Source organism: Carcharodon carcharias, chromosome 1 (assembly GCF_017639515.1).
Source record: "Carcharodon carcharias isolate sCarCar2 chromosome 1, sCarCar2.pri, whole genome shotgun sequence".
Classification (NCBI taxonomy): domain Eukaryota; kingdom Metazoa; phylum Chordata; class Chondrichthyes; order Lamniformes; family Lamnidae; genus Carcharodon; species Carcharodon carcharias.
The window spans coordinates 263,827,910-263,852,787 of NC_054467.1; the positions used below are offsets into that span (position 1 = coordinate 263,827,910).

At 45.4% G+C, this 24,878-nt stretch overlaps 1 protein-coding gene and 1 long non-coding RNA gene across 4 annotated transcripts in view; one reads left to right on the forward strand and one right to left on the reverse strand.

Moving 5' to 3' along the window:
• Positions 1–303: 303 nt before the first annotated feature.
• LOC121283569 overlaps positions 304–24,878 on the reverse strand; it is a 37,546-nt gene continuing 12,971 nt past the window's right edge. Inside the window, exons 2-3 of the long non-coding RNA XR_005944292.1 lie at positions 11,744–11,804; positions 304–364 (exon numbers count right to left, since the gene is read on the reverse strand). This is a non-coding gene — a long non-coding RNA (uncharacterized LOC121283569). The remainder of the gene's footprint in view (positions 365–11,743; positions 11,805–24,878) is intronic.
• LOC121283440 (apolipoprotein L6-like) overlaps positions 8,540–24,878 on the forward strand; it is a 59,997-nt gene continuing 43,658 nt past the window's right edge. For all 3 annotated transcript variants that reach the window (XM_041198054.1, XM_041198139.1, XM_041198227.1), the window contains exons 1-2: positions 8,540–8,661; positions 24,062–24,154. In XM_041198054.1, the coding sequence (XP_041053988.1) occupies positions 24,064–24,154 (91 nt within the window). In that variant the 5' untranslated portion in view covers positions 8,540–8,661; positions 24,062–24,063. The remainder of the gene's footprint in view (positions 8,662–24,061; positions 24,155–24,878) is intronic.

Consider the following 24,878-nt stretch of genomic DNA (forward strand, 5'->3'; position numbering starts at 1 on the left):
CCACGGGTACCAGCTCGTGGTGTACATTATCATACAAAACTTCTGATTAACCAGTACCAAGCCATTCGTCAGTCCTGGATACATAGTTGGACAAGATGGGTTAGTCGGTGTGGTTTGAGGGGCTTCAATTATCTCTACTCAGACTGTGGGTGTAGACGTGGGAGGTGGCTGGATAGTGGCCCGATCTGAACCAAACCCTTACTACAATTCGAAAGCACTTGTTCTCCTACTGTTACATTTATCATTCCCCGTTACGTGTTGCATTCGGCACTGTCCGTGGTGTACCAAGGCTCCTCCTGCAGTGCGGGATGAGCAGTGATGATCCCCGACCTTGTTGCCAGTGCTGATAGGCCCACGATTAGATCTGTGGAGACATTAACATTGGCTCCCGTTCTCCGGGTTACCGTTTGGTCAATTGTCATGTATCTTTAGCTGTGTGTAATGCCTCCATTAACTTCGTGTTTTCATATCTACAAGTGCCCATGTATCACTCATCATAATTACCTCATAAGGTCCATGCCACCTATTCGCTCCGGGCTCACCTTGACTATCAACTTATTCCCCACTTAGGGGGGCAGGGGTCCATTGTTGCTCTTTGGATTTGCCTGTTTCCATGTCCTTAATTACCTGTCGGTCCCTGACTTCCTTCCTTAACTCATGTAATTGCTTACTCATTTCCCTCAAGTAGTCTTGCATCCTTCCTTTTAATGGTCCTACACCTCCCACTCCTACTATGATTCCCTCGGGTAACTGCATTGATCCCCTTGTCATTATTTCAATTGGGGTGATCCAGTCCTGCTTGGGGTGGCCCTAAGGTGCATTAGAATATTGGGCTGTTCCCTGTCTCTTGAATTGCTTTTGCGATTAATGTTTTTTTTTAAAGTTCAGTTCATCCTTTCCATCACCCCCGAGCTCTGTGGCTGGTAGGGAATGTGGAATTTCTGTTTAAATTTATACATTTCTTTAATGACTCTTCCTGTGAAATGAGTTCCCTGATCTGAATCCATCTGGACAGGCACCCTCCACTCCTTCCAGTCTACTGCCTCCTGCTGCTGTCCCATGTCAGACCTCAATTCCTTAAACTGCCTACACGACTCTACAGTGCACCTTCTTATCCTATCTTTCAATGGCTCAGTGTCTTCACTTCCAGTGGCGGTGCTGTCTGGGAGCCGCTTAACTCTGTCTGTCATCGCTTTATCTGGAGGTCGAAAATGGATCGTATCCGCAGGGACGTGATGTACAAGCCTCTAGATAAGGAGGGAGAAAACGTGCCCAACATCGCCCTCATACTGATGGCCACCTTTGTGTGTGGCTGCATCAAGCTGTGTGTAGACCCTTGGTACGCAAACACCAAGTGTCACTACGTGCTGAGGTTCTACCTGTCCCCGGTGTTGTGAAGGATGGGTATGGCCACGCTGCCGCGGAATGCTCCAAGTAGTTGGACCGTGCCGTACCACCTGTCCGTCGTGGGAAAATTTATGCAGAGAAACACCTTTGACCACAAGACTATCAGGCAGTGGTCGGGATGTAACGTCTTAGAGGCCCTGAGGGAAAAGAAGAGGGTGGATTCGGTAGGATGGTTCCCCGGGCAGAATGTCAAAGTCATTTAGCAGAATGCCTCATTGCCAGAACTTTCCAACAAGCACCAAGACGTAGCTTGGCTGGTGGAGAGAAAGGCCCTCCCCGTCAGATTCTTCCAACATGCCAGGAGTCTCACCCCCTCTGCATGTTGCCCTCGAGGTGGCTGTGGTGGGGAAGAGACCGTTGTTCACCTCCTGGTGGACTGTGCCTTTGCAAAGAAGATCTAGAGAGAGAGATGCAGTGGTTTCTATTGAGGTTCATCCCGAGCAGTTCTGTGACACAGGACTCTGTGCTCTACGGGCTGTTCCCAGGGACACACACCGAGACAAACATCAACTGCAGCAGAAGGATCATCAACTCGGTGAAAGACGCTCTTTGGTCTGCCCGAAACTTGTTGGTCTTCCAGTGCAAAGAGTTGTCCCCGACCAAGTGTTGCAGACTGGCACATTCCAAGGTCCAGGACTACGTGCTGAGGGACACAGCTTGGGACAGCTGCTGCAAAGGTGAAATGGGGAAAGGTCGCTGTCTAAGACCTTTCTGCCATAGTGCACTGAGGGGCTGGGAACTGTTTAGACCCCTCGGGCTGTACAGCTCACAATGAATGTATACATTGAATACTAATTGTATTATAATTGTATTGAAGCACCTCAGAGTGCAACATGATGGGTGTTGATAGCTCCAACACCATTGCACTGTCTGATTGTCTGTAATGACCATATTGAAATGATTGTAATATTCATTGATTGTATTGAAGCACCTTGTGATCCATGTGTAAAAGTTGAATCTGATGCACTTTTTGTGATGGCCATTTAGAAATGTTTTGTAACGTTCTTCCAGATATTTTATGAATAAAGTATATTTTTCAAAAAAAAGTCTGTCATCATAGTGTTAATCCTGTGGTCTTACTTTTTGTAGCTCGCAGGCACATTAATACAATCAGTAATACATCTATTTAGCCTTTTTCCAGCTTTCCCTTTACCAATATCCACCTTGTGGTAAATTGCTGTTAAGTATTATTTCTCCTTACATTTCAATTCCTGAACTACAGATTCCACATAGTTTTACCTTTTTTCCCTCTGACCATGATCATCCTAAGATTCTCTTGAAGTCAGTTTCCTATTGTCTTGATCGTTTATAATGTTTCCTTGCTCTTTAGGCCGTATTAACTATTCCCTGTCAACAAGGATCTCTGTCTCTAGATCCCTGCTTATCTCTCCCTGTGCGTTTCCAATATCTCAGTTGATGGCCAGATCATCAAATTCAGTTCCCTTAAAACTGTTTGTATATTGCGTCCTCTTTCCCTAACTCTTTCTTCTACTTGCCTCATACCATTTTACACGTACAACAGCTCCCACCTTATCTTGTTCAGGTGTCTGGAGAGAGTTTAAAATCCAATAAAGTATTCTCATAACAGTTTTAAAAATAGAAATCAGGCATTGACATGTTCCTTATCTTCTTCTCAAACAACATTTTATTGTTTCAAAGGTAACCCAGTAAATTGTGTCTGACCCGCTTCTTTTAGAATTATCCCAGATTCATTAACTCGGCCAAACATTCGATTTCTGCCAAACTTTGTCAAGGTCTTGAGCTTAGCTTCATATTTTGGGAACAGACTTACAAATACAATAGCTTGCAGCATTTGAATTGGTGCCAGTTGTTGTCAAACCTTTTAAAATGAAAATTCCCTTTTGAGAACATTATCAAGACCCTAACCTCAAAATTTTAAACTTTGTAAGAAATATAATTTACGCTATCAAAATTAAAACTACCTCTTTCTTATGTGTATTGATTTGTATCCAGATTAGAAGTCCCATATGTTTATCGACTCATTCTTTATCTTTGGAAAGCATCCTCGTTATTCAAAGTAACCTGTTACTTTGCATTATTAATTATGCTGCACTTTACATCTCAAGATTGTCCCAAATTCAAATTACAGTGCTGTTGGGATGCATATTTCCTTTCATTTTTAATTCATCGCTTCAAAATAAACCCTTTTTTTATCCATTGGAACTACCTAGAACGTGTGTTTACGCCTTTTGGTTTTCCTGGAATCCCTTGAACTTCAGGTAATTTTTCCCCTCAGAATTTTATGTAAATTCATGAAATTCATGTAACTCGTATGTATCAATCCCAATCAGCTTGGAAGCTGGTGATGCTAGTCTGCAAGGGGGTGGAACAAAGGTTGGTTCATCTAACCCTGTTTAGCTTTATGATACCTTCAAATTGCGATTTTTGCCAGAAATCTCAACTCAAACTTTATACTCAAAACTTTAGAATGTTTGAGTATACTTTTCCTTTAATCTAATATGGGGTTTTCAACCCTAAAATGCTGAACTACACACACACACACAAATGAGAATTTAAGGAAGGAAACACATTAAAGCTCACATACAAATGCTTGCTTGCACACAAACAAACATATATTTAGAGGTATGTATTTATATTCCTGAATCCTTAACTTAACGACTTAAAACTCGCATATTCTAAACGAAACTTCAAAATTGCAGTGGGGATCTTGAAGGCTCCACCTATAGGGACCATCAAACCGATGAAAGCTCACATTTCCCCTGCTCCTGCCTGTGAGTGCTTATTAACTCCCTAGGGGTAGCCCCCTTTTCTCTCTTTCTCTCTCTCTCTTCAGCACAAGCAGCTCTTGTAACTTAGATCATTCATTTTTTTTAAGTTACAGAAAATTCAGTAGGGAACCTTTTGGGTCCCAATCATCCTTCCACAATTTCTTGATTAATTTTGACCGTTGTTCTGCTATGGACCTAGTAATGGAGTCCGCGGCTCCCCAGTCGAGTTCCATAGCTCCATTCTGTTTTCCTGACGGCCTTCTGTTCTTATATCCCCGTCTTTCTCTGCGTGGTAGGTTCGCCCCGCCCTAACAACTTAGTTATTTGAGGTGTATGCGGTCTACTTGTTTAACTGGGGCCTGGCCTGCGCGGCTTTGGCTAAGGTTGTATTTCAAACCACAGCCCACCAGCGTGGCTCTGCCTCCTCTCAACTGGGGTCTGGCCTCTATCTCCTTTCCTGAGTCCTCCTCCCGATTCTTTTGATACTCAACCGGACCATTCTCCAGTAGGCTTACTGCACTAACTACGGGTAATAAATAAAACATGCTCACCCACTTTGCAGAGCCATCCTGAGGATCCGATCCAAGTATCCTGCCGACTATGTAAAACTATCATGGTCACTTTGACAAACGGACCACAGGGGTCTCAGGTACAGGTCACAATCATTTATTCAAGCTATTGCAAGGAGAGAACCATCTCAATGCAGCTTGAGATAGCAGTCTGCTAAATCACAAGTGTTCAACATATTTATACATTATTGGTCACGTACAAGAACAGTTTCCAGATTCCGATCTCGTCAACATATAAGTTTACATTAAACAGACATCTCTGGTACATGCATCGTATGTCCCTATTTTCACCCAGGCAGAGACCTTCTCTCCATCTAAACTGGGACCATCTGTCCTTCCCCTATCACTTAATCTATGTTATTGCAATCCTCTGACTCCAGTCTGGCTCCCAAGGCCTTTCTGTTGCTTACAGGCCCTAAGGCTGTGCAAGGTTCATCTGGTAACCTTTAACTGTTAATGTGCTTGGTAGCACTGGCTGCCTGGAGATTTTAAGTAATTTATTCCCTTTTAATAAATTCTTCCTTACCATAAATTCTTACTTACTTTCTTTCCCCTAACACAGGTGTTTGGTTAAATATATGGGTTGTTGTTGCTTTAATGGGGATAAGTTTGGGAATTTGTTAAAAGTTATGATAGTAGTAATTTGTGGCCATGTGGATATATTTTTAACCTGTGTAATTAATAAAATGTTTCATTTAGTTTAATGTAAAACCTTGAGAACCGGTGGTCTGATTTCTGAATTTAGAGTGGCATCTCAAACATAACACTTAAAATTATAGTTTATGACAGTTGTTTAAAGTTTCCCTCTTGGATTTTTAAATAACTCCGCTTTATCAACTGCATCGGTCATAACAGACACATCGGGCAATGAATTTTTACTTAAAACTTGTTTATTTATTAATTACTTATTTACCAAAGAATAAATATATTTGTAGAAAATAGAATACATATTTTTGATAGTATTTGCAAAAAGACCTATTTAAAAAAGCAATGCCCCAATGTATTTCTGACGAGAATTTTAATAATAATGACTGACAAATGGACAGAACATTTTGGGGGAACAGTCAATCCTAACATAATTCTGTTTTAATTTACTCCCTATAATAACAGTTTTCAATTGGCATCTCAAATATTAGGTTAGGATGTCTAACTAGTCGTAAATGATAAAGTCACATCAAGAAGCTTGACACCATCCAGGACAAAGCAGCCCATTTGACTGGGACCACATCCACAAACATTCACTCCCTCCACCACTGACGCACAGTAGCAGCAGTGTGTACCATCTACAAGATGCATTGCAGGAATTCACTAAGACTCCTTAGACAGCACCTTCCAAACCCACAACCACTACCACCTAGAAGGACAAGGGCAGCAGAGAGATGGGAACACCACCGCTTGGAGGTTCCCCTCTAATTCACTCACCATCCTGACTTGGAAAGATATCACCGTTCCTTCACTGTCGCTGGGTCAAAATCCTGAAACTTCCTTCCTAACAGCACTGTGTGTGTACCTACACCACATGGACTGCAGCGGTTCAAGAAGGCAGCTCACCACCACCTTCTCAAGGGCAACTAGGGATGGGCAATAAATGCTGACCCAGCCAGCGAAGACAACATCCCATGAATGAATAAAAAAAGACCTGCGATATTCAAATAAGCAATCAAGGGCTTGTTACCAAGCCAATTTACCCTGATAATGCACCCCCCATGTCACAAAATGTTTTGCATGGGCAGCCCAAGTTTTTAAATGGAACTTTACAGGGCGAGAAGGAAGGGGGATGTGGTAGTCGATGTTTCGGGGCTGCCCTTTGCAGATTGGAGCTGACCACTTTAAGGTTGAACACCCCTTCCTTCCTAACCTCACCACCCCACCCCCCCCGCCCCCGGCCTTAAACCCGAGCCCCCAACTCCTGCCCCCCTCCCTGGCCAGCTGTAACCCCCCGGCCAAGACTGGACTTACTGGCTCCAGGGAGCCCTGGGCTTTCTCTGTCTTCTTCTTGCACTCCCGGCAGTGGCCACTAATGCGCCCTTGGCGCTACTGGGACTGATGCAGCTGCTGGCCAATCAGATTGGCTGGCAGCTCCAGATGTCACCACATCCTCCCCAGTGAAGGACAGAACTGCCATACTGCCCTTGTTAAGCCCATGTGCAGCATGGTATAGCTACGGGACAGGACAGTGTGGAGTGGGTCAACTCCATGTTGACTTTATGTCCTGGGGTTTGGGGTGGGTGGAATCCGTCCACTGCCCCTGCAACCTCCACCATATTGTTCAGCCCACAGTGACGGACGCCGTGTCTGCACATGTGAAGGACGAGCTCCCCCTACTGTTGCAGCGCAATTAAACGCAGCCTTTAGATCATCACTTCTGCCCCACTTGTTTTAAGTTCTTTTGCTAGTTTCTTTTGTTCATTTGTTTCTCTCTTTTTTCCTCCACTTTGTGTTTGGACGGCAGCTATCTTGCCATTCACACTTCCTCTAGACACTTCCTTTCTTTACTTAATTTACTTATTATGACTCCCTTTGGCTTTAGAATCATGAAACCTTTTGTAATTTAATCTGTCCTGCACTCCACCCTCTTACAGACCTTCCCTTTGGTTCTCTTCCCACTCTCCCCCAATTTTACTTGCTCAAGATCCATTATGTTTCTGAATTTTCCCAGTTCTGATGAAAGGTCATTGACCTGAAACCTTGGGCAGGATTTTCCTCTCGTCGGGGGCGAAGTTGAATTGCAGGCGCACACAGGCGCGCCTCCGATCGGTGCCCCCGATTGGGGGCACGCTGCCATTTTACATGAGCGGCCCAACTATGTCCCACCCAGTGTGATGTCCACATCGAAGTGCTATGCACTCCCTGTGCGGGCGAGGGGGGAACTCCCTAAACCTCAGAGTGTGCTCTTTCGCGCATGCTCACGAAAGAGCGCACTCATCTCCCTGAGGCTAAGTGCTGCCTCAGGGAGATGGGCTCTACTGTCAAAAACATTAAAAATAGAGAAAAAACACATCCCTGACATGTCCCCTCCTGTGACACTGTCACATGAGTTGGGACATGTCCATAACTTTTTTAAAAACTTTAATGAACTTTTTTAAAACTTACATGAAACCTCACCCCGCCCGTGGTTGAGGTTTGATGCCCGTCAGGGCTCCTGGCCTGCCCACCCTAAGGTTAGATGGGCAGGTCCATTAATTGCTGCAATGATTCTGTCAATTGGCCTCAATTGGCCATCAGCTGATTTTGCTGAGCCCCCGCCTACCTAAAAAGTTAAATGGGGCGCAGTGACATCAGGAGTTCCGCCCGACGTCACCGCGCGTCATTTTACGCATCGACAAGCAGGCCCCATCCCCGCTCGCTTGACAGGAAAACCCTGCCCCTTAAATCTGTTTCCCTCTTGTTCTGCAGATGCTGCCTGACATGATAAATATTGAAAAATATTTTAATGCTTTTATTCAGCTTTTTTTTGGTCTTGATAAGTGGTGACACATTTATGCAAAGATTTATAACAGAAATATAAAAATTGGGAATGAATGTTTGATTTAAATGGGACTAATGGTTCAATGACACCCTCCAGATCACCCAATTCACCAATTCTCCATTTTCTGCAACAAGACAGATGCATTAGAAAGTGTACAACTCCATAGCTGCTTCTTAATGGGTCAGACCTAAAAGTACAAATTATAATTCTTTGGCAATATTTTAGAAGATTCAGTTGATTGCACACGGTAATTTGATTGGGTAGTTTCCTCTGTTTGTACCTTTGATTTTCAGCCTTGGCAGGACAGCTTGTTTTGAAGGAAACAATGAGTTTCAGTTTCACTTCCTGTAGCTGATCTGCGTTGACTCCCAGGGGATTATTGCAGAGAGCTGGGAAGTTTCAAGATTCAGTCGAACATCTGGTATCAGTGTGAGCTCCAGAGGTGCCACTTACTCCAGGTCTCCAGGTAAGAATTCAGTAGCAACAGCACCCCTGGTTGATTATTCCACTCCACTGCCCTCCTTGTGTTCTCTGGATTATCTTTTTCAGCATGACATAACCAACACACTCTTTTAAATCTAAGTAACAAAATAAGGTCTTTGAGAAGAAAAAGGCTCATGTTGAATAAACTCACTTCTGTCTGATCTGATTAGTGCAATAGAATGGGCAGAAGTTGCTTGAGACTGAGCTTACCGGTTGGCTATCAGAGGACTGCAGAAGAATTTAAGGAATTAAGTAAAGCGCGAAAATGAGTTACAGCTCATGACAATGCTAGAGATGGACTCTTCCAATCACACTCCAAGCTGCCTCTGGAAATGCTGACAGAAACACACTGTAGTGAAAATCATGATAATATTTTAGAGGTAACTTTTAGTTCTGGGAAGATTATTGTTGTGAAGGTAAGGTAATTAAAATGCTGGGCTTTAGAGACTGCCAGAGCACCTAAAAGTAAATGGCAGTTCAGAAGGTTTGTTTAGTAGAGTCAGAACAGAAGAGGTGGAGCCAATGAAACAGCACAAAACAAAAACAGAAATACCTGCAAAAACTCAGCAGGTCTGGCAGCATCGGCAGAGAAGAGTAAAGTTGACGTTTCGAGTCCTCATGACCCTTCAACAGGACTAAGTAGAAATAGGAAAGGGGTGAAATATAAGCTGGTTTAAATGGGGGGAGAGGGGAGAGAAGTGGGGGGGTGGTTGTAGGGACAAGCAAGCAGTGATAGGAGAAGATAACCAAAAGATGTCACAGACAAAAGAACAAAGAGGTATTGAAGGTAGTGATATTATCTAAAAGAATGTGCTAATTAAGAGTGGATGGCAGGACAAGCAAGGTAGCTCTAGTGGGGGTGGGGTGAAATAAGCGATAGGTGGAATACATTTAAAAATAATGGAAATAGATGGGAAAAGAAAAATCTATATAAATTATTGGAAAAAACAAAAGGAAGGGGGAAGAAACGGAAAGGGAGTGGGGATGGATGAGGGAGTTCAAGATCTAAAGTTGTTGAACTCAATATTCAGTCCGGAAGGCTGTAAAGTGCCTAGTCGGAAGATGAGGTGCTGTTCCTCCAGTTTGCGTTGGGCTTCACTGGAACAATGCAGCAAGCCAAGGACAGACATGTGGGCAAGAGAGCAGGGTGGAGTGTTAAAATGGCAAGCGACAGGGAGGTTTGGGTAATACTTGCAGACAGACCGAAGGTGTTCTGCAAAGCGGTCACCCAGTCTGCGTTTGGTCTCTCCAATGTAGAGGAGACCGCAGATCTTTTGGTTATCTCCTCCTATCACACTTGCTTGTCCCCCCTTCTCCCCCCCTCCCACCTTAAACCATCTTATATTTCACCCCTTTCCTATTTCTACTTAGTTCTGTTGAAGGGTCATGAGGACTCGAAACGTCAACTTTGATCTTCTCCGCCAATGCTGCCAGATCTGCTGAGTTTTTCCAGGTATTTTTAGATTTCCAGCATCCACAGTTTTTTGTTTTTATCTCTGTGTTTAATTGACTGCCACTTCTCTTCAAGAAATGCCTACCTTGAAGAAGTTTTGTTCTACTCTCCGTCAGGATTTTCGAATACAGCCTTCCGGACTGAATATTGAGTTCAACAACTTTAGATCTTGAACTCCCTCCTCCATCCCCACTCCCTTTCCGTTTCTTCCCCCTCCCTTTTGTTTTTTCCAATAATTTATATAGATCTTTTGGTTATCTCCTCCTATCACTGCTTGCTTATCCCAACAACCCCACACTGCCCTCCCCCTTACACCAATTTATATTTCACCCCTTTCCTATTTCTACTTAGTTCTGTTGAAGGGTCATGAGGACTCGAAACATCAACTTTGCTCTTCTCTGCCGATGCTGCCAGACCTGCTGAGTTTTTCCAGGTAGTTTTGGATTTCCAGCATCTGCAGTTTTTTGTTTTTACCGATGAAACAGCAGGTGGGCTTCCTTAGGTGGAGAACTGGAGATGTGTTGTCTACACTTCTTGCAAAGCAGTGCAATCCAGAGAGATGTTTTGTTTTGGGAGTTAGAGCTAAATTAGTTGAAAAGCATTCTTTGAACCCTGAAAGGCTACATTGCCATGGAGATGAGTGGGGCTGAAGAAGGTTCTCTGATTATAATTTATCCGTGTTTGCTGGGAGAGGGTGTTGGTTGCACTTTGGACCTCATGTGGTTTGCAGCTCAGCGAAGCACTGAGGACTGAGAGAAGGCTCCAGGCAGTTAGGAATCAGAGAAGGCTTGGGGGCCATTTATAGCTTAATGCAGCCAAGTGACTGGAGTTCAGAGAAACCCCAGTGGCAATCCCAGCTTGGAGAAGTTAGCAGTTTGTTTCAGTAATTGGAGACAGGAATGTAGCTTTGTGAATCCCATGGGACATAGTGTCAGGAGGAGATTGAACCATAGGGAAGTGAGCAGTCATTGAGACAGTCCCAGTCGAAGCAGCATTTGAGGGAATTCAGAGGCTAATTTCGAAAGTGAGGAGTTGAAATCCTTGGTGAGGAAGACAGAGTTTTAATGAGATTTTCTGACTCACAGTGGTCACTGACACCTGAGTGGGTTGCTGGGAAATCCATGGGATCTGTCTTGGTTGCATCTGCCATTTAATGTGCAGTGTGGTATGTCTGACCACAGTTTGCCTGTTAATTTATATTTACCTCTTGTTAATTCTGATTATTAAAGTACAAGATTGGAAATCATTTTACTTTTCTAAGTTTGTATAGTAAAGTTTATTTTGTTTGTTTAAAACCATGGGATCTTGTGGTTTTATTCTCCAGGTGGGTAACTGGGATTTCAAACTTTGGCAACTTTGAACAAAAAGTTACTGGTCCCTGACCGGATCATAGCAACACAGGTTTCCTGTTGCTGTTCTGTAAGTTCCCTTTTCATGGATTATCTCCAAAGCTCTGCAGTTCTGTCCAGCTCGGAGTGGTACTGTCTCTAGAACCTGCTCCTCCTCCTCAACATCTGACAGCCTAGCATTTCTAAACAAGTATCCACTGAGGTACCTGTACTGGTGAAGGGTACACTTGTGACACATGACATTGCATTTTCAGAGTGCTCACCTTCTTCTGAGGACTCCTTGGCCTCTTCCTGCAGCAGCTCCTTCGTTACCCTTTGGGGAACCTGTGGGGGATAAAAGACACACGGGGAAAGGGTTCAAATTTGACATAGTGAAAATCATGATATTTCAGTTAGCGGCAGCGTCAATTCAACGAGAGTGACTTTTAAATACTGAGTGGCAGCATCATATCTAATTCTGCCATCATGTCTCTGGGCAGCCTCCATCTCTCCATCGCCAACAACTAATATCTGCGTCATCCTGCCAGTCCCCAGGGTGTCCTTCTGTGGACTGGGTGGCAATAGCTCCAGATCCACCCCGATTCTCTGCAGCCCCCTGGAGTTTTGCACTCTCCTCTCCTGGGAGAAAGAGAGTTACGATTGTCAGAAGTGCAGAGGACGGAATGGGAGCTTTTGAAGAGGGTGACTGTGAGGGATAGGTGCGAGGTGACAGCAGGCTGAGGCTGAGTGTGAGCTTTGGCTGCACAGATGGAGATTTAAGGAGGTGCCTGGAGAGGCAGGAATGCGTGGAGCTGTAAGGTGTGTCAGTCAACGCAGTGCTGTACAGGAGAATGCTAGGGAAGTCAGATAGATGGATATCACCTGCAAGTGGTATATCTGTTTTTGTTTTGGATTTCCAGCATCCGCAGTTTTTTGTTTTTATATTTGTTTTTATCACTCATCTTTGTTGACCTAATGAGGTCATTAATCCTTTTATGGCTCTGAATCCAGGTCCTGGGCACTACCCTGTTGATAGCCTCTGCTACATCCAGTCAAGCCTGCTTCATTTGGGTGGCTGGTGTCTTTTTACTATCCACAGGAAAGAAAATCTCCCCACTGGCTCTCATCAACTCGAGCATATCCAGGCAAGTCAAAGAACTGGGAGTAGGGGGGTCAGTGTGAGGGGGGGTGGGGCAGGGGTTTGGTGTGGGGTAGACTTCCTACATCTTCCTTCCATTTTCTTGCCTACTGTTGGTTTCAGGAGCCTTTGGGCCCTTCCTGGATTTACCAAGCCTTTACTGTCATTCTACCTGCACTCTGTGATTGGCTGGAAAACATTTATACTACAGGAGTAAAGGGTGTTGATTGCATGTCAACTCTGATTGGCCGAGGTGTTCCCATGGAAATTGCAATGGGGAACTTCAGGCTCCCCAAGCTCATGGATAAATCAAAAAAGATGCAAAGATTGAATATTTTCCTTGAGTTTGTAGAGAATAGGTCTCTGCAAATGAATATATGTCACTTCTAGCAAGTGTAAATGAGGCACGTTACAAGCTCGACTGATTATATTAAATAATTCAAAAAATGATAGATATGATTCTGATTGGACAGCACTTTCTGAACAAACCAGAGTGTGCTAATAGTTACACTAACAACCAATTTAAGATAATCAGTCAAGTGCATAATGTAGCCATTCCCTCAAGAAAGATTACTGCCAAGAGGGTAATTGAAGGGTTGATTCAGTTTTTCGCTAGGTATGAATTGCCAGAGCTGTTCACTCTGACCAAGGGTCAAACTTTATGTCACGGGCATTGCAGGAAACAATGGGCAGAATTTTCCACTCAGCGTGCGAGGGCAGGCCCAACACACTGACATGTAAAATGACACGTGATGATGTCAGGTGTGCGTTCCAACGTTATTGCACGCCATCGAGATATTTCATTTGGTGGGCGCGCGCTGGAGTCGACTGCGCACCCGCCGAAATGTAAACGGCCTATTAAGGCCATTAACAAATTAATTGAGCCATCTGAGAACTTAAGGTTGCGGCAGGCAGAAAGTCCCACCGGCCGTTGCATTTTTCAGTTTAAACCTCATCCACGAGTGGGATGAGGTTTCCTGAAACTTTCATTAAAAAAATAAATAAATAAATTTTCATAAATACAAAAACATGGCTCCACTCATGTGACACAGTCATATGACGGGACATGTTTAAATACATTTTTAACCCAGTTCTTTAATTATTTTAATATTCATTCAATCTCCCTGAGGTAGCTCTGTGCCTCAGGGAAATTAAAGCGCTCTTTCGTGCACATGAGAGTGCTGGCCCCGACTCTCCCTCCTCCTGCACAGGTAGCGCTGGGTGCTACCAGCTGCGTATTATGCTGGGTGGGCGATCAGCTCTGTGCCTGGCCCCGCCCCCGCCTGCTCCCATCTAGCCCACCTGTCATAGGAAAAATCCTGGCCTATATGTAGTTTAGAATAAAACAACTTAATTCAACAGCATACACCCACAGTCGCAAGAGGCATGGGAAAGATGCCATCAAATCTTAAAGTCTATGATTGAAGTATTATCTTGAATATCCAGAGGATTGGGATAGAAGAACTTCGTTTTAATTGTTTTCAACTGTGGGGGTGAGTTACTCATCTCAGACTCCCAGATTCTGACCTGCTATTGTCTGTATTTATACAGCTGGTTCAATTCAGCTTCTGCTCAATGGTGACCCTCAGTATGTTGATAGTGGGGGATTCAGCGATGGTAATGCTATTGAATGTCAAGGGGAGATGATTAGGTTTTCTCTTATTGGAGATGGTCATTGCCTGGCGCTTTTGTGACCTGAATGTTATTTGCCACTTAAGCCCAAGCCTTAATGTTGTCTAGGTCTTACATGTTGATGATAATTTACTCATAGGGCTACTGTTGTGCTTTGTTTCTTTTTAACCATCCAATAGGGATTTCAGAATTTTTGATGAAATCATCATTTTGATGAAATGGATGTGGCCAGACCCACAAATTGTTGGTAATATAAGGTTGGGGACCAGTAACATTTTGCTTAAAATAGACAAAGTTTGAGATTCAGTGAAGAAAGCCACAAGATTCCACAGGTTTTGAATAAACAAAAATAAACTTCACTAAAAAAGGTCAGAAAAGTAAAACAATTTACAATATCTGTCTTACACTCTAACATGGATTTCCCAACAACCCACCCTGATGTCAGTAACACTAAGTCAGCCAATCTTGTTGGAAATCTGTCTCTCACGAGAGATTCCAATCTTCACCGTTGAAAGTCTTCACCTTTGAATTCTCCCCACAAGTTGAACCAGACTCAGACAGCCTCAATGACGGCCCAGCTCACACAGTGTCAATTTTGTCTCCTGAAATTCCGTTCTGCTGGATTCCTGAGTGTGCTCCAGCTCACAAGCACAGCTTTAGATTGTGGATGGGAATCAAATGCTTGCCTTGCTAGGGATGCCCACATTCCATGGAAAAATATAGGAAATTCACAGAACCAGTCTTCAGCCAATTCGATTCACTCCACGTGATATCAAGAAACGGCTGAAGGCACTGGAAACTGCAAAGGCTATGGGCCCTGACAGTATTCCAGCAATAGTACTGAAGACTTGTGTTCCAGAATTAGCTGCATCCCTAGCCAAGCTGTTCCAGTACAGCTACAACACTGACATCTACCGGCTATGTGGAAAATTGCCCAGTTATGTCCTGTCTGCAAAGAAGCAGGACAAATCCAACCCAGCCAATTACCGCATCAGTCTACTCTCCATATTAGTAAAGTGAAGGTGTTGTTGACAGTGCTATCAAGCAGCACTTATTCAGAAATAACCTGCTCACTGATGCTCAGTTTAGCTTCCGCCAGGGCCACTCAGCTCCTGACCTCATTACAGCCTTGGTTCAAACATGGACAAAAAAGCTGAACTCCTGAGGTGAGGTGAGAGTGGCTGCCCTTAACATCAAGGCAGCATTTGACCGAGTGTGGCATCAAGGAACCCTATATAGTAAGAGTTTCTATAGATATTTAAAAATAAAAGAGTTAACAGAGTGTGTTGGGGAATCAATAATAGAAAATAAGGAGAGGGCAGACGAATTGAACAAATAGTTTACATCGGTCTTCACTATAGAGGATACAAGTAATATCCTGGAACTAGCTGTAAATCAAGAAAAGGAAGGGAGGTAGGAACTAGCAAGTAATTAGCAAAGCTAACAGGATGTTATTGTTTATTGTGAGGGGAATTTTATACAAGAGTAGGGAGGTTATGCTTCAGTTATACAGGGTACTGGTGAGGCCACATCTGGAGTACTATGTACTGTACTGGTATCCTTATTTAAGGAAAGATGTAAATGCATTCGAAGCAGTTCAGAGAAGGTTTACTAGACTAATACCAGGAATGGGCAGGTTGTCTCATGAGGAAAGGTTGGACAGGTTAGGCTTGTATCCGCTGGAGTTTAGAAGAGTAAAAGGCGACTTGATTGAAACATATAAGATCCCGAGGGGACTTGACAGGGTGGATGTAGGGAGGATGTTTCCTCTTGTGGGACAATCTAGAACTAGGGGCCACTGTTTAAAAATACGGGGCCGCCCATTTAGGACAGAGATGAGGGAAACATTTTTTCTCGCAGAGTGTTGCGAGATTTTGTAATTCTCTTCCTCGAAAGATGCTTGAGGCAGAGTCCTTGAATATCTTTAAAGCAGAGGTAGACAGATGCTTGATAAGCAAGGGGGTGAAAGGTAATCGGCAGTAGACAGGAAGATGAGGTTAAAATCAGATCGGTCATGATCTTTATTGAATGGCGGAGCAGGCTTGAAGGGCCTAGTGACCTACTCCTGCTCCTAACTCGTTTGTTTAAATATAATTCAATAAAATTCCAACCACCTGGGAAGTGGCACTGAGCAAATTGTTAGAGCTGCGGGCTGACAAATCCTAAGGTCATAGAAGGAGTGGCTAGTGAAATAGTTGATGTGTTGGTTTGAATTTTCCAAATTCCCTAGATTCAGGGAAGGTTCTATTAGATTGGAAAATTGTACGTATAACTCCTTTATTTATTCTGTTCCTGTTTCATTGACCCATGGATCAAAGTAACATCCATGTGGCATATAATGTTGCCAATGCCCTGTAGTATATTGGACATTAAGTCTTTGGAATGTTTCAAGGGCTGATCAGCTGCCAAATGGCAAATGGTTAAAACAGTACTGTCCGAAGGGAATAATGAAAGTAGTTAAGAATTTGGTCTTCGAGTCCAATTGCAATTGCCAAAATCCACTGCTGGCATCCAGTTTGTTGGAGACTTTTTGCAAGTTTGGCCAAGTTGTCAACTATCAATGCCGTTGGAAGTATTTCTCTTTCCACTGCCTTGTTGAGGTGTGTTAGATCAACATAGATATGAATGGAGCCATTAGGTTATGGGACTGGTATTATACCAGAGCAAAACCGGGTTGGTTTAGTGATGGGCAAAATGACTCCTTTATGCAGCACTGCCTCAATCTCACACCTGATTCTTTTCAGAAGTGGGGGTGGGACCTTCCTTGACATGAATAGACAAGGCACTTAGCGTCCGTCTTGAGTATAATGTACAGGCTTACCCAAGCCCATAAAAAGTGTGGGGAATTCCCTCTAAATTTGTGATCATGTATTTCCGCACAGACCTCATCAACTTTTAGAAGCAGGTTCAGAACTTTGCAGGCTTTTCTGCCCAACAAAGAGCACTTTAGATTCTTGATAACGTACAATATTTCGGAAACTTCTCCATCTTTGTTTTTCAGTGTCACCTCAAGCTGGCCTTGAACTTCATTCCCCCGGGACCTTGGAGGTGAATAGAGGAAAGATGTGGTGTCACTTCATTCAGCCATGAAACTCTGTCAGATAACACTGAGACACCAGCTCCTGTGTCTAGTTTGAATTTGGTCAAATGTCCACTTGGATTAATGTCAGCACTCAGCATCGCAGTATCTTTACGTGCAGAAGGAGGCCATTCGGCCCATCGAGTCTGCACTGGCTCTCTGAAACAGCATTCCACCTAGTCCCACTCCCCTGCCTTATCCCCGTAATCCAACACATTCTCTCTCTTCAGGTAGCAGTCCTGTTCCCTTTTGGATACCTCGATCGAACCTGCCTCCACCATTCTTTCACTCCTACGCTGGCTTGTATTTTCCTTTACTTCTTCGAGGAAGATAATTTCTTGGTTGTCAAAGTCTTGAATTTCTTGGATGGAGGTTCCTTTCACAGATTTTTCCTTCTGTCTTATAAACACCAATTTCCTGGAATGGCAGGCCACTTTACAATAGTCTAATTTTCCACAGCCCTGGCACCTGGGCAATTTGTGTGGGACATTCTTCCCGCTTGTGGACCTTCTTCCTGCCACAGAGGGGAAATGGGGCTTTGTGCCTTTCCAGGGTGTTTCCCTAGCTGCTAACTTGCTACACTTTTGGTTTTAGAACCAACAAATTGAACAATTTCACTGAGCTGTTCTTGGGCAATTTTTGTCACATCTCTGCCTCATTCTGCCTTCACTCTTTGGCCTGTCTGGCCAGTCGTACAGCTCTGCTTAAATTTAAATCTTCCCGAGATGGTAAGAAGGCAGATAGATTCTCATGTAAAATGCCAACAACTATTGTATCTCCGATCAGGTCGTCTCTTGATCAGGTCGTCCATATTCACAATTTTCGGCTAGGCGGTTACAATTCATTGGTTAATGAGTCAATCCCTTCACCCTGTTGTTGACGTCGTTGATTAAATTTTTCCCTCTCCATGACAATATTTTCACAAAGACTGAAGTATGAGTTAAAGGCTCCAATGACATTCTTGTAGGAACAATATAACAGCATAAGAACTAGGAGCTGGAGTCGGCAATTCAGCCCCTCGAGCCTGCCCCGCCATTCAATACCATCATGGCTGATCTCATTTCGGCCTCAACTCCAATTTCCCGCCCTCTCCCCATAACCTTTCAACCCGTTACTAATTAAAAATCCATCTATTTCCTCCTTAATAAAGGAAGCAGTCTCATTGTTTACCACATCGTCTGCTATATTCCCAAAAGCATAGAACAAAGTGTTAACTTGATCTTTGTTCTCTTTGCTCGCACGACCTGAGGTGTTATGGTACCGGGTAAAATGTCTTTGTCGATTTAGCCATTACTCAACCTGTCTAAAACCTGGTATATTTTGAAATGATTCTGGAAGGGGCAAAGTTGTAGCAATTTCTCACCCTGATTCAAGGTTGTCTCTTTCAGCGCTGCATGTCTTGTCAGATGTTTGGCTTCCCTCATTATTTTGTTGTCTCCGGCGTGGGTGGTGGACTCAAAGCCCTTCAACAGAGATTAGTTTGGGAATTTGTTAAAAGTTATGATAGTAGTAATTTGTAGCCATGTGTATATATATATATATTTTTTACATGTGTAAATTAATTAAATTTACTGTCGCTGGGCTTCACTTGAGGCTTTTCCTGTTGTTTTCCACTGTGTCCCTTGTAATGACTGATGTAGTCAGTAAAGCGGAGTTGTTTAAAAGTCCCAGATTGGAAACTTTAAACAACTATCATAACCTATAATTTTAAGTGCTATGTTTGAGATGTGACTCTAAATTCAGGAATCAGACCATCAGTTCTCGAGGTTTTACATTAAACTAATTGAAATTTAATTAATTTACACAGGTAAAAAAATATATATATACACATGGCTACAAATTACTACTATCATAACTTTTAACAAATTCCCAAACTAATCTCTGTTAAGGCAACAGCAACCCAAAGGGCAGAATTTTCTGCCTGTCGGGCGGGACATGTGAGAGTGAGTTCGGATCTGATCGCCGCCAGCAATTGGGTCTGCGCCACCACTTTACACAGGTGAGCCAATTAAGGCCCGCCCAGTGTAAAACACGGCTCCCAAGGACAGTGGGAGTGGGCGGGCGGCGGCTGGACTACTATGACCGCCGGGTCCAATGGCGACCCAGCGGCCTGTTTAAAGAGCTCCTGCAGCCTTGTAAAGGCTGTCAAACACGGCCAGCAGATGGGCTCCCCAGAGTGCTGCTGGTGAGAAGGCCAGGCAGGAGGGTAGTGCGTTGGGGGGGAGGGGCACTGTACCCCTTGTTTTTCAGACGATTGACATGCTGCCCTCCTTGCTATGGAAGGTTAGACCATGTGGTGCCAAATGTGATGTAGGCAGCATTTGGCCAAGGGGAGAGGGACAGGTCTGGCATCTTTGTGTAAGTGTTCAGCAGCCGCGGGATGAGGAGGTACTGGAATGTCCCACTCTGGTTAGGGTGGGACGGCAGCAAAGAGATTCCAGGTACAAGTTGCACTAATCAATGCTCCTCTTTCCTTTTTGGGAGAAGAATGCACATAATGCTGCTGAGTGGGTGAGGACCGGTGGAGGGCCAGCCCAGTTGGCCATCATTAGCAGGTTCGAGCAGGAGGTCTTCGATCTGGAGAGGCACCATGCTCCCAGGTCCACCAGTGTCGGTGAGGCTGGAGTGCCACGGGCAGGTATGTTTACCCAGCACTGAGGTCACCAGTGGTGTTCCAGCAGTCATGGCTATGCTGAACGTTCAGTGCTTGAAGTTTGCAACATGTTCTTGACCATTGCTAATGGAAGGATGAGCGCATAATGATCCGGGGGACAGGGATACATATTGACATTGTCTCCACATTAACTGATCCAATGTCCTTGTTCTTCCTTTCAGCATCTGCGGAACAGGGCCGGGGGGAGGTGGCACAGGGACCCCTCTCACACCTGAGGGCCCTGAAGTCCCGGACTCACCAGCGTCACACCATCTCTGCCAGACAGGCACCAGCGCAGATACTAGCACTTTGGTGGGAATTAGATCATCGGCTAGTGTCCCAGGGCACAGCGGTGAGGGCACTTCTGTCGCTGGAGGAGCTGGCGGAGACAGAGAGTGCCCATGGCGCCAGCAGTCGGAGGACTGCAGGGGACCAGGCACATGCTCAGTTGGTACCTGATGATGTCCCTCTGGAGTTGTCCCTGAGACAGCAGACTCTGGAAGTCCAGCAGGGTATGCGGGCGGATCTGGGGGAGATACATGAGGCTATGCTTGGCTTGGTCTCCATGGTGCAGGAGTCCATGGAGACCATCACCGATGCAATGAGCCTCATGGCTGAGCGCATGCTTCCTCCATGGAGAGAGTCTCGTGGAGAGGCTCCTCCAGGAGACCAATCAGGGCTTCCTGGTGATGTGCTTGGACCAGCAAGCCCTTGCATCGGCATTGACCGCAGCTGGTCAGTGCCAGTGTGGGAGATGATCTGGGCACCAAGCTTCCCAGCTCGGTGCCCATCCACCCACGGTGAGCAGAGAGGTCCGAAGCAACCTCACGTCGGCACAGCAGCTGCCTGTCGCCTCTGCGAGCTCTTCTCAGGGGGCTCCGTTTGAGGGCAGCAGCTCCTCCACCCCTGTCCCACTGACCGTTGCATCCAGTGAGGCTGCGACGATTGGGGAGATGCCAGCTATGGAACTGGCCGCTCCCTCCCAGGCGGAACCAGCACAGGCTCCACCGGCCAGAGGACGCCCACCAAGGTCATCAAGGCCAATAGGACAGCAGAGTCAGCAGGCTGTCTCACAAGCCACTCCGAGCGAGGCGGCAGCACCAAGACATAGCACTTAAAACTGTAAATTTAAGGCACCTTAGGCACACCAGGGGTTTCTCACTGGTGTTTTTGTGTTGCCCCGCAATGAGGTCATGATTAGTTGGTGTGGTGTTTAACACCTTTGTCATTTTGTTTCCTTAAGTGCATTTTGTTATATCATTAAATTTAGTCATGTGACCATGGCTGAGGGTGCCTCTTTTCCTCTGCAGGTGGATGGTTACCCATGATGTTATGAGTGATTTGTGTCACATTGAGCTTTATTGACAAGGCCCTTAGTTAATGTTCCTATCCAGGGAGATTTAGCACTCAGGTATCAAGTATGGAGCCTGCAGCCCAGTCTTGTCCTGGAGGTCCATCTGTGGTGTTCTAGCTGAAGGTTCATTGGATTAAAGCCTCCCGGGTGTCCCTGCCTCCCTGGTGTATGCCCGGGTCAGTGTCAACCCCCTCAGCACTTCCCTGTGTGTGCTCATCCTCGGACTCACTGCTGGACTCATCGTGTGCAGCCGGAGCCACTGCATCGACATCTTCATCGTCCATTGTTTCCTCCCTTTCCAGCACAAGATTTTAGAGAGTGCAGCATGCAACCACTATCAGTGACACACGATCTGGGGGGTACTGGAGTGCGCCCCCTGAACAGTCCAGGCATCGGAAGCATATTTTGTGAAGGCCAATGGGTCTCTCCACCACAGCCCTTGTGGAGTCATGGTTCTATTGTGGCGCTCCTCAGCTTCTGTTCTTGGATGGTGGAGAGGCGTCATTAGCCACCTTCTGAGGGGATAGCCCTTGTCACCCAGCAGCCATCCATCCAGCCGGGCTGGAGCACTGAAGAGCCTCGGCACCTGGGAGTGTCTGAGGGTGTAGGCGTCGTGGGAGCTGCCTGGGTACCTTACACAGACTTGTAGAATCAGCATCCTGTGATCACACACTATCTGCACGTTCATGGAGTGGAAGCCCTTCCTGTTGACGAAGGCACTGGGCTCACCCACTGGGCCTTGATGGCCACATGTGTACAGTCTATAGCACCCTGGACACGGGGGAAGCCAGCAATGGCCACGAAGCCTCTGGCTCGCTCTGTCTGGACGGCCTCGTCCCAATGGTAGTGGTCAATGTACGCCTGAACAGAGCGTCTGTCACCTGCTTGTCACAAGTGTGGACAGCTGATTGGGAGACTCCGCAAAGATCACCCACTGAGCCCTGGAAGGAGCCAGATGCACAGAAGTTGAGGGCAGCTGTGACCTTTAGAGCCACTGGCATGCAGTGTCCTCCCACACAGTTAGGGGAGATCTCAGGGCCAATCATCTGACAGATAGAGGTGACTGTCTCCCTTGAGAGACAGAGCGTTCTTTGGCACTGCACCTCAGCCATATTGAGGTAGCTGCTTCACTGCCTGTATACTCTGGCAGCAGGATAGTGACGTCTTCTGCAGCCCCTTCCACCTTGGACAACCTCTTGGCCCTGTGCCTCTTGTGCCTGCGCCTGTCCTCCCAAAGGTGGCTCCCCTGGAGGCTGAATTTGTACTCCTGGCCTCCTCCCCCTTCAAGCCCTCCCTTTCTCCTCAGAGGAGGTTCCTCCAGTGGAGAGTTCAGCTCCCATTCCCAGGCTAAGGGAAGGCTTCCTGAAACCTGCAGGCCCAAAAGAGATTCCTCACTACAGAGCGCTGACCTGAAGGTTGTGAATCCAGACCAAGCAGCCGGTATAAGTTTTGAAGTATTTCTGCTCACGCAGGCAAGTATCAGTGACTGTCCAAATTAAATATCTGACTGATCACATTCACAACCCCACTGAGCCCTCTTATCCCGCCCGTGGATGAGGTTTATACAAATATGTCCTACCCGCCTGCCCGTTGTGCCCTGGCGCCGACCCGGAGATTGCACAGGCCCCAAAAAAATCACCGTCAATTGGCGCCTCAAGTGACCCATTAATTAGTGACGGGTGCGCATTGGAGATCATCGTGCGCCCACCCACTGAAATATCACGATGGTACACAGTGAGGGCAGGGCGCTGGCTCAATGTCACCACGCGTCATTTTATGCGTCGGCATGCGGGGCCTTCCCCCGGCACACCAACAGGGAAATTCTGCTCGTAGACTCAGCAAAGCATTTTCACCTGAGGAATTCAGAATGAGGTTCTTTTCACTTTGGTTGCTGTGAAGTCAGTTGGAGGCTGACAGCTGCCTTTGATCCCCCATGCCTCTCTCTGCACACCCAAAAACTGCTGTCTTGTTACACCCACCACCACTGACTGAAAGCAAATTCTCATTGTCTCACCAGCCTCTTTGAACTCCACCTTTTAACAATGAAACCTCTTTCATTGTACCAATTTTATTAGTAATATAATCATATTGCTTGGTAGCTGCTAGATAGGTATCAGTTTTCACCCCACTTGTTGAATGCTCTGTTCAAGAAAATGCCAATGCACGCTATCTCTCTTACACATCAAAACTAGTCCCCATCAAAGCACCCAGACTAGTTGGCTTTAATCCAGTTAAATCCACAGACTAAACCTCTATTTTAAAAGAAAATTATTTTCCAAAATATTATATACGTTAATAGCTTCATGACACCCTGTGGGTGGAGTCACTGCTGTCAGCATCTGCTATTGTGATTTTATCTCAGGATTCATTAACTTCCTGTTCCAGAAGAAATGTTGCTAGAGGTAATGATCTTCTGTTGAAAACACATTTATTTACATATTAACTGTTTACAAAGGTTAAAAAAGACCAAGACATAACTGGAGCTGCTCTCTAAGATACTTCTAAGTCTCTTTCCCTCAGTGAGGGACATAGCTCCTTGCACATATGCTTGGGAGCTATCATTAGAGTTAACTCTTTAATCTATATTCCCCTCCCAGGTCATGTGCTCTCTAACCTCTCACATGGTCGCTCCTCCCTCTCTATCACCTCCCTCACCAACATGTCCAAAGTATGTATGTAACACTTGACCTAAATCATTATTATTGACATTTTTATTTTTGCTGCTGTACTTTGTTTTTATCAACAGAAATGACATCAGATTCGCGGCCCCTGAACGCCTCACCTCATTTCACCCTTCAGAGCGACATCGATGCAGAGGAATGTGACTCTCCCAGGACAGGTACAGCACGGGTTTAGATACAGAGTAAAGCTCCCTCTACACTGTCCCCATTAAACACTCACAGGACAGGTACAGCATGGGGTTAGATACAGAGTAAATCTCCCTCTACACTGTCCCCATTAAACACTCACAGGACAGGTACAGCACGGGGTTAGATACAGAGTAAAGCTCCCTCTACACTGTCCCCATCAAACACTCCCAGGACAGGTACAGCACGGGGTTAGATACAGAGTAAAGCTGTCTCTACACTGTCCCCATCAAACACTCCCAGGACAGGTACAGCACGGGGTTAGATACAGAGTAAAGCTGTCTCTACACTGTCCCCATCAAACACTCCCAGGACAGGTACAGCACGGGTTTAGATACAGAGTAAAGCTCCCTCTACACTGTCCCCATCAAACACTCCCAGGACAGGTACAGCACGGGTTTAGATACAGAGTAAAGCTCCCTCTACACTGTCCCCATCAAACACTCCCAGGACAGGTACAGCACGGGGTTAGATACAGAGTAAAGCTCCCTCTACGCTGTCCCCATCAAACACTCCCAGGACAGGTACAGCACGGGGTTAGATACAGAGTAAATCTCCCTCAATACTGTCCCCATCAAACACTCCCAGGACAGGTACAGCACGGGGTTAGATACAGAGTAAAACTCCCTCTACACTGTCCCCATCAAACACTCCCAGGACAGGTACAGCACGGGGTTAGATACAGAGTAAAGCTCT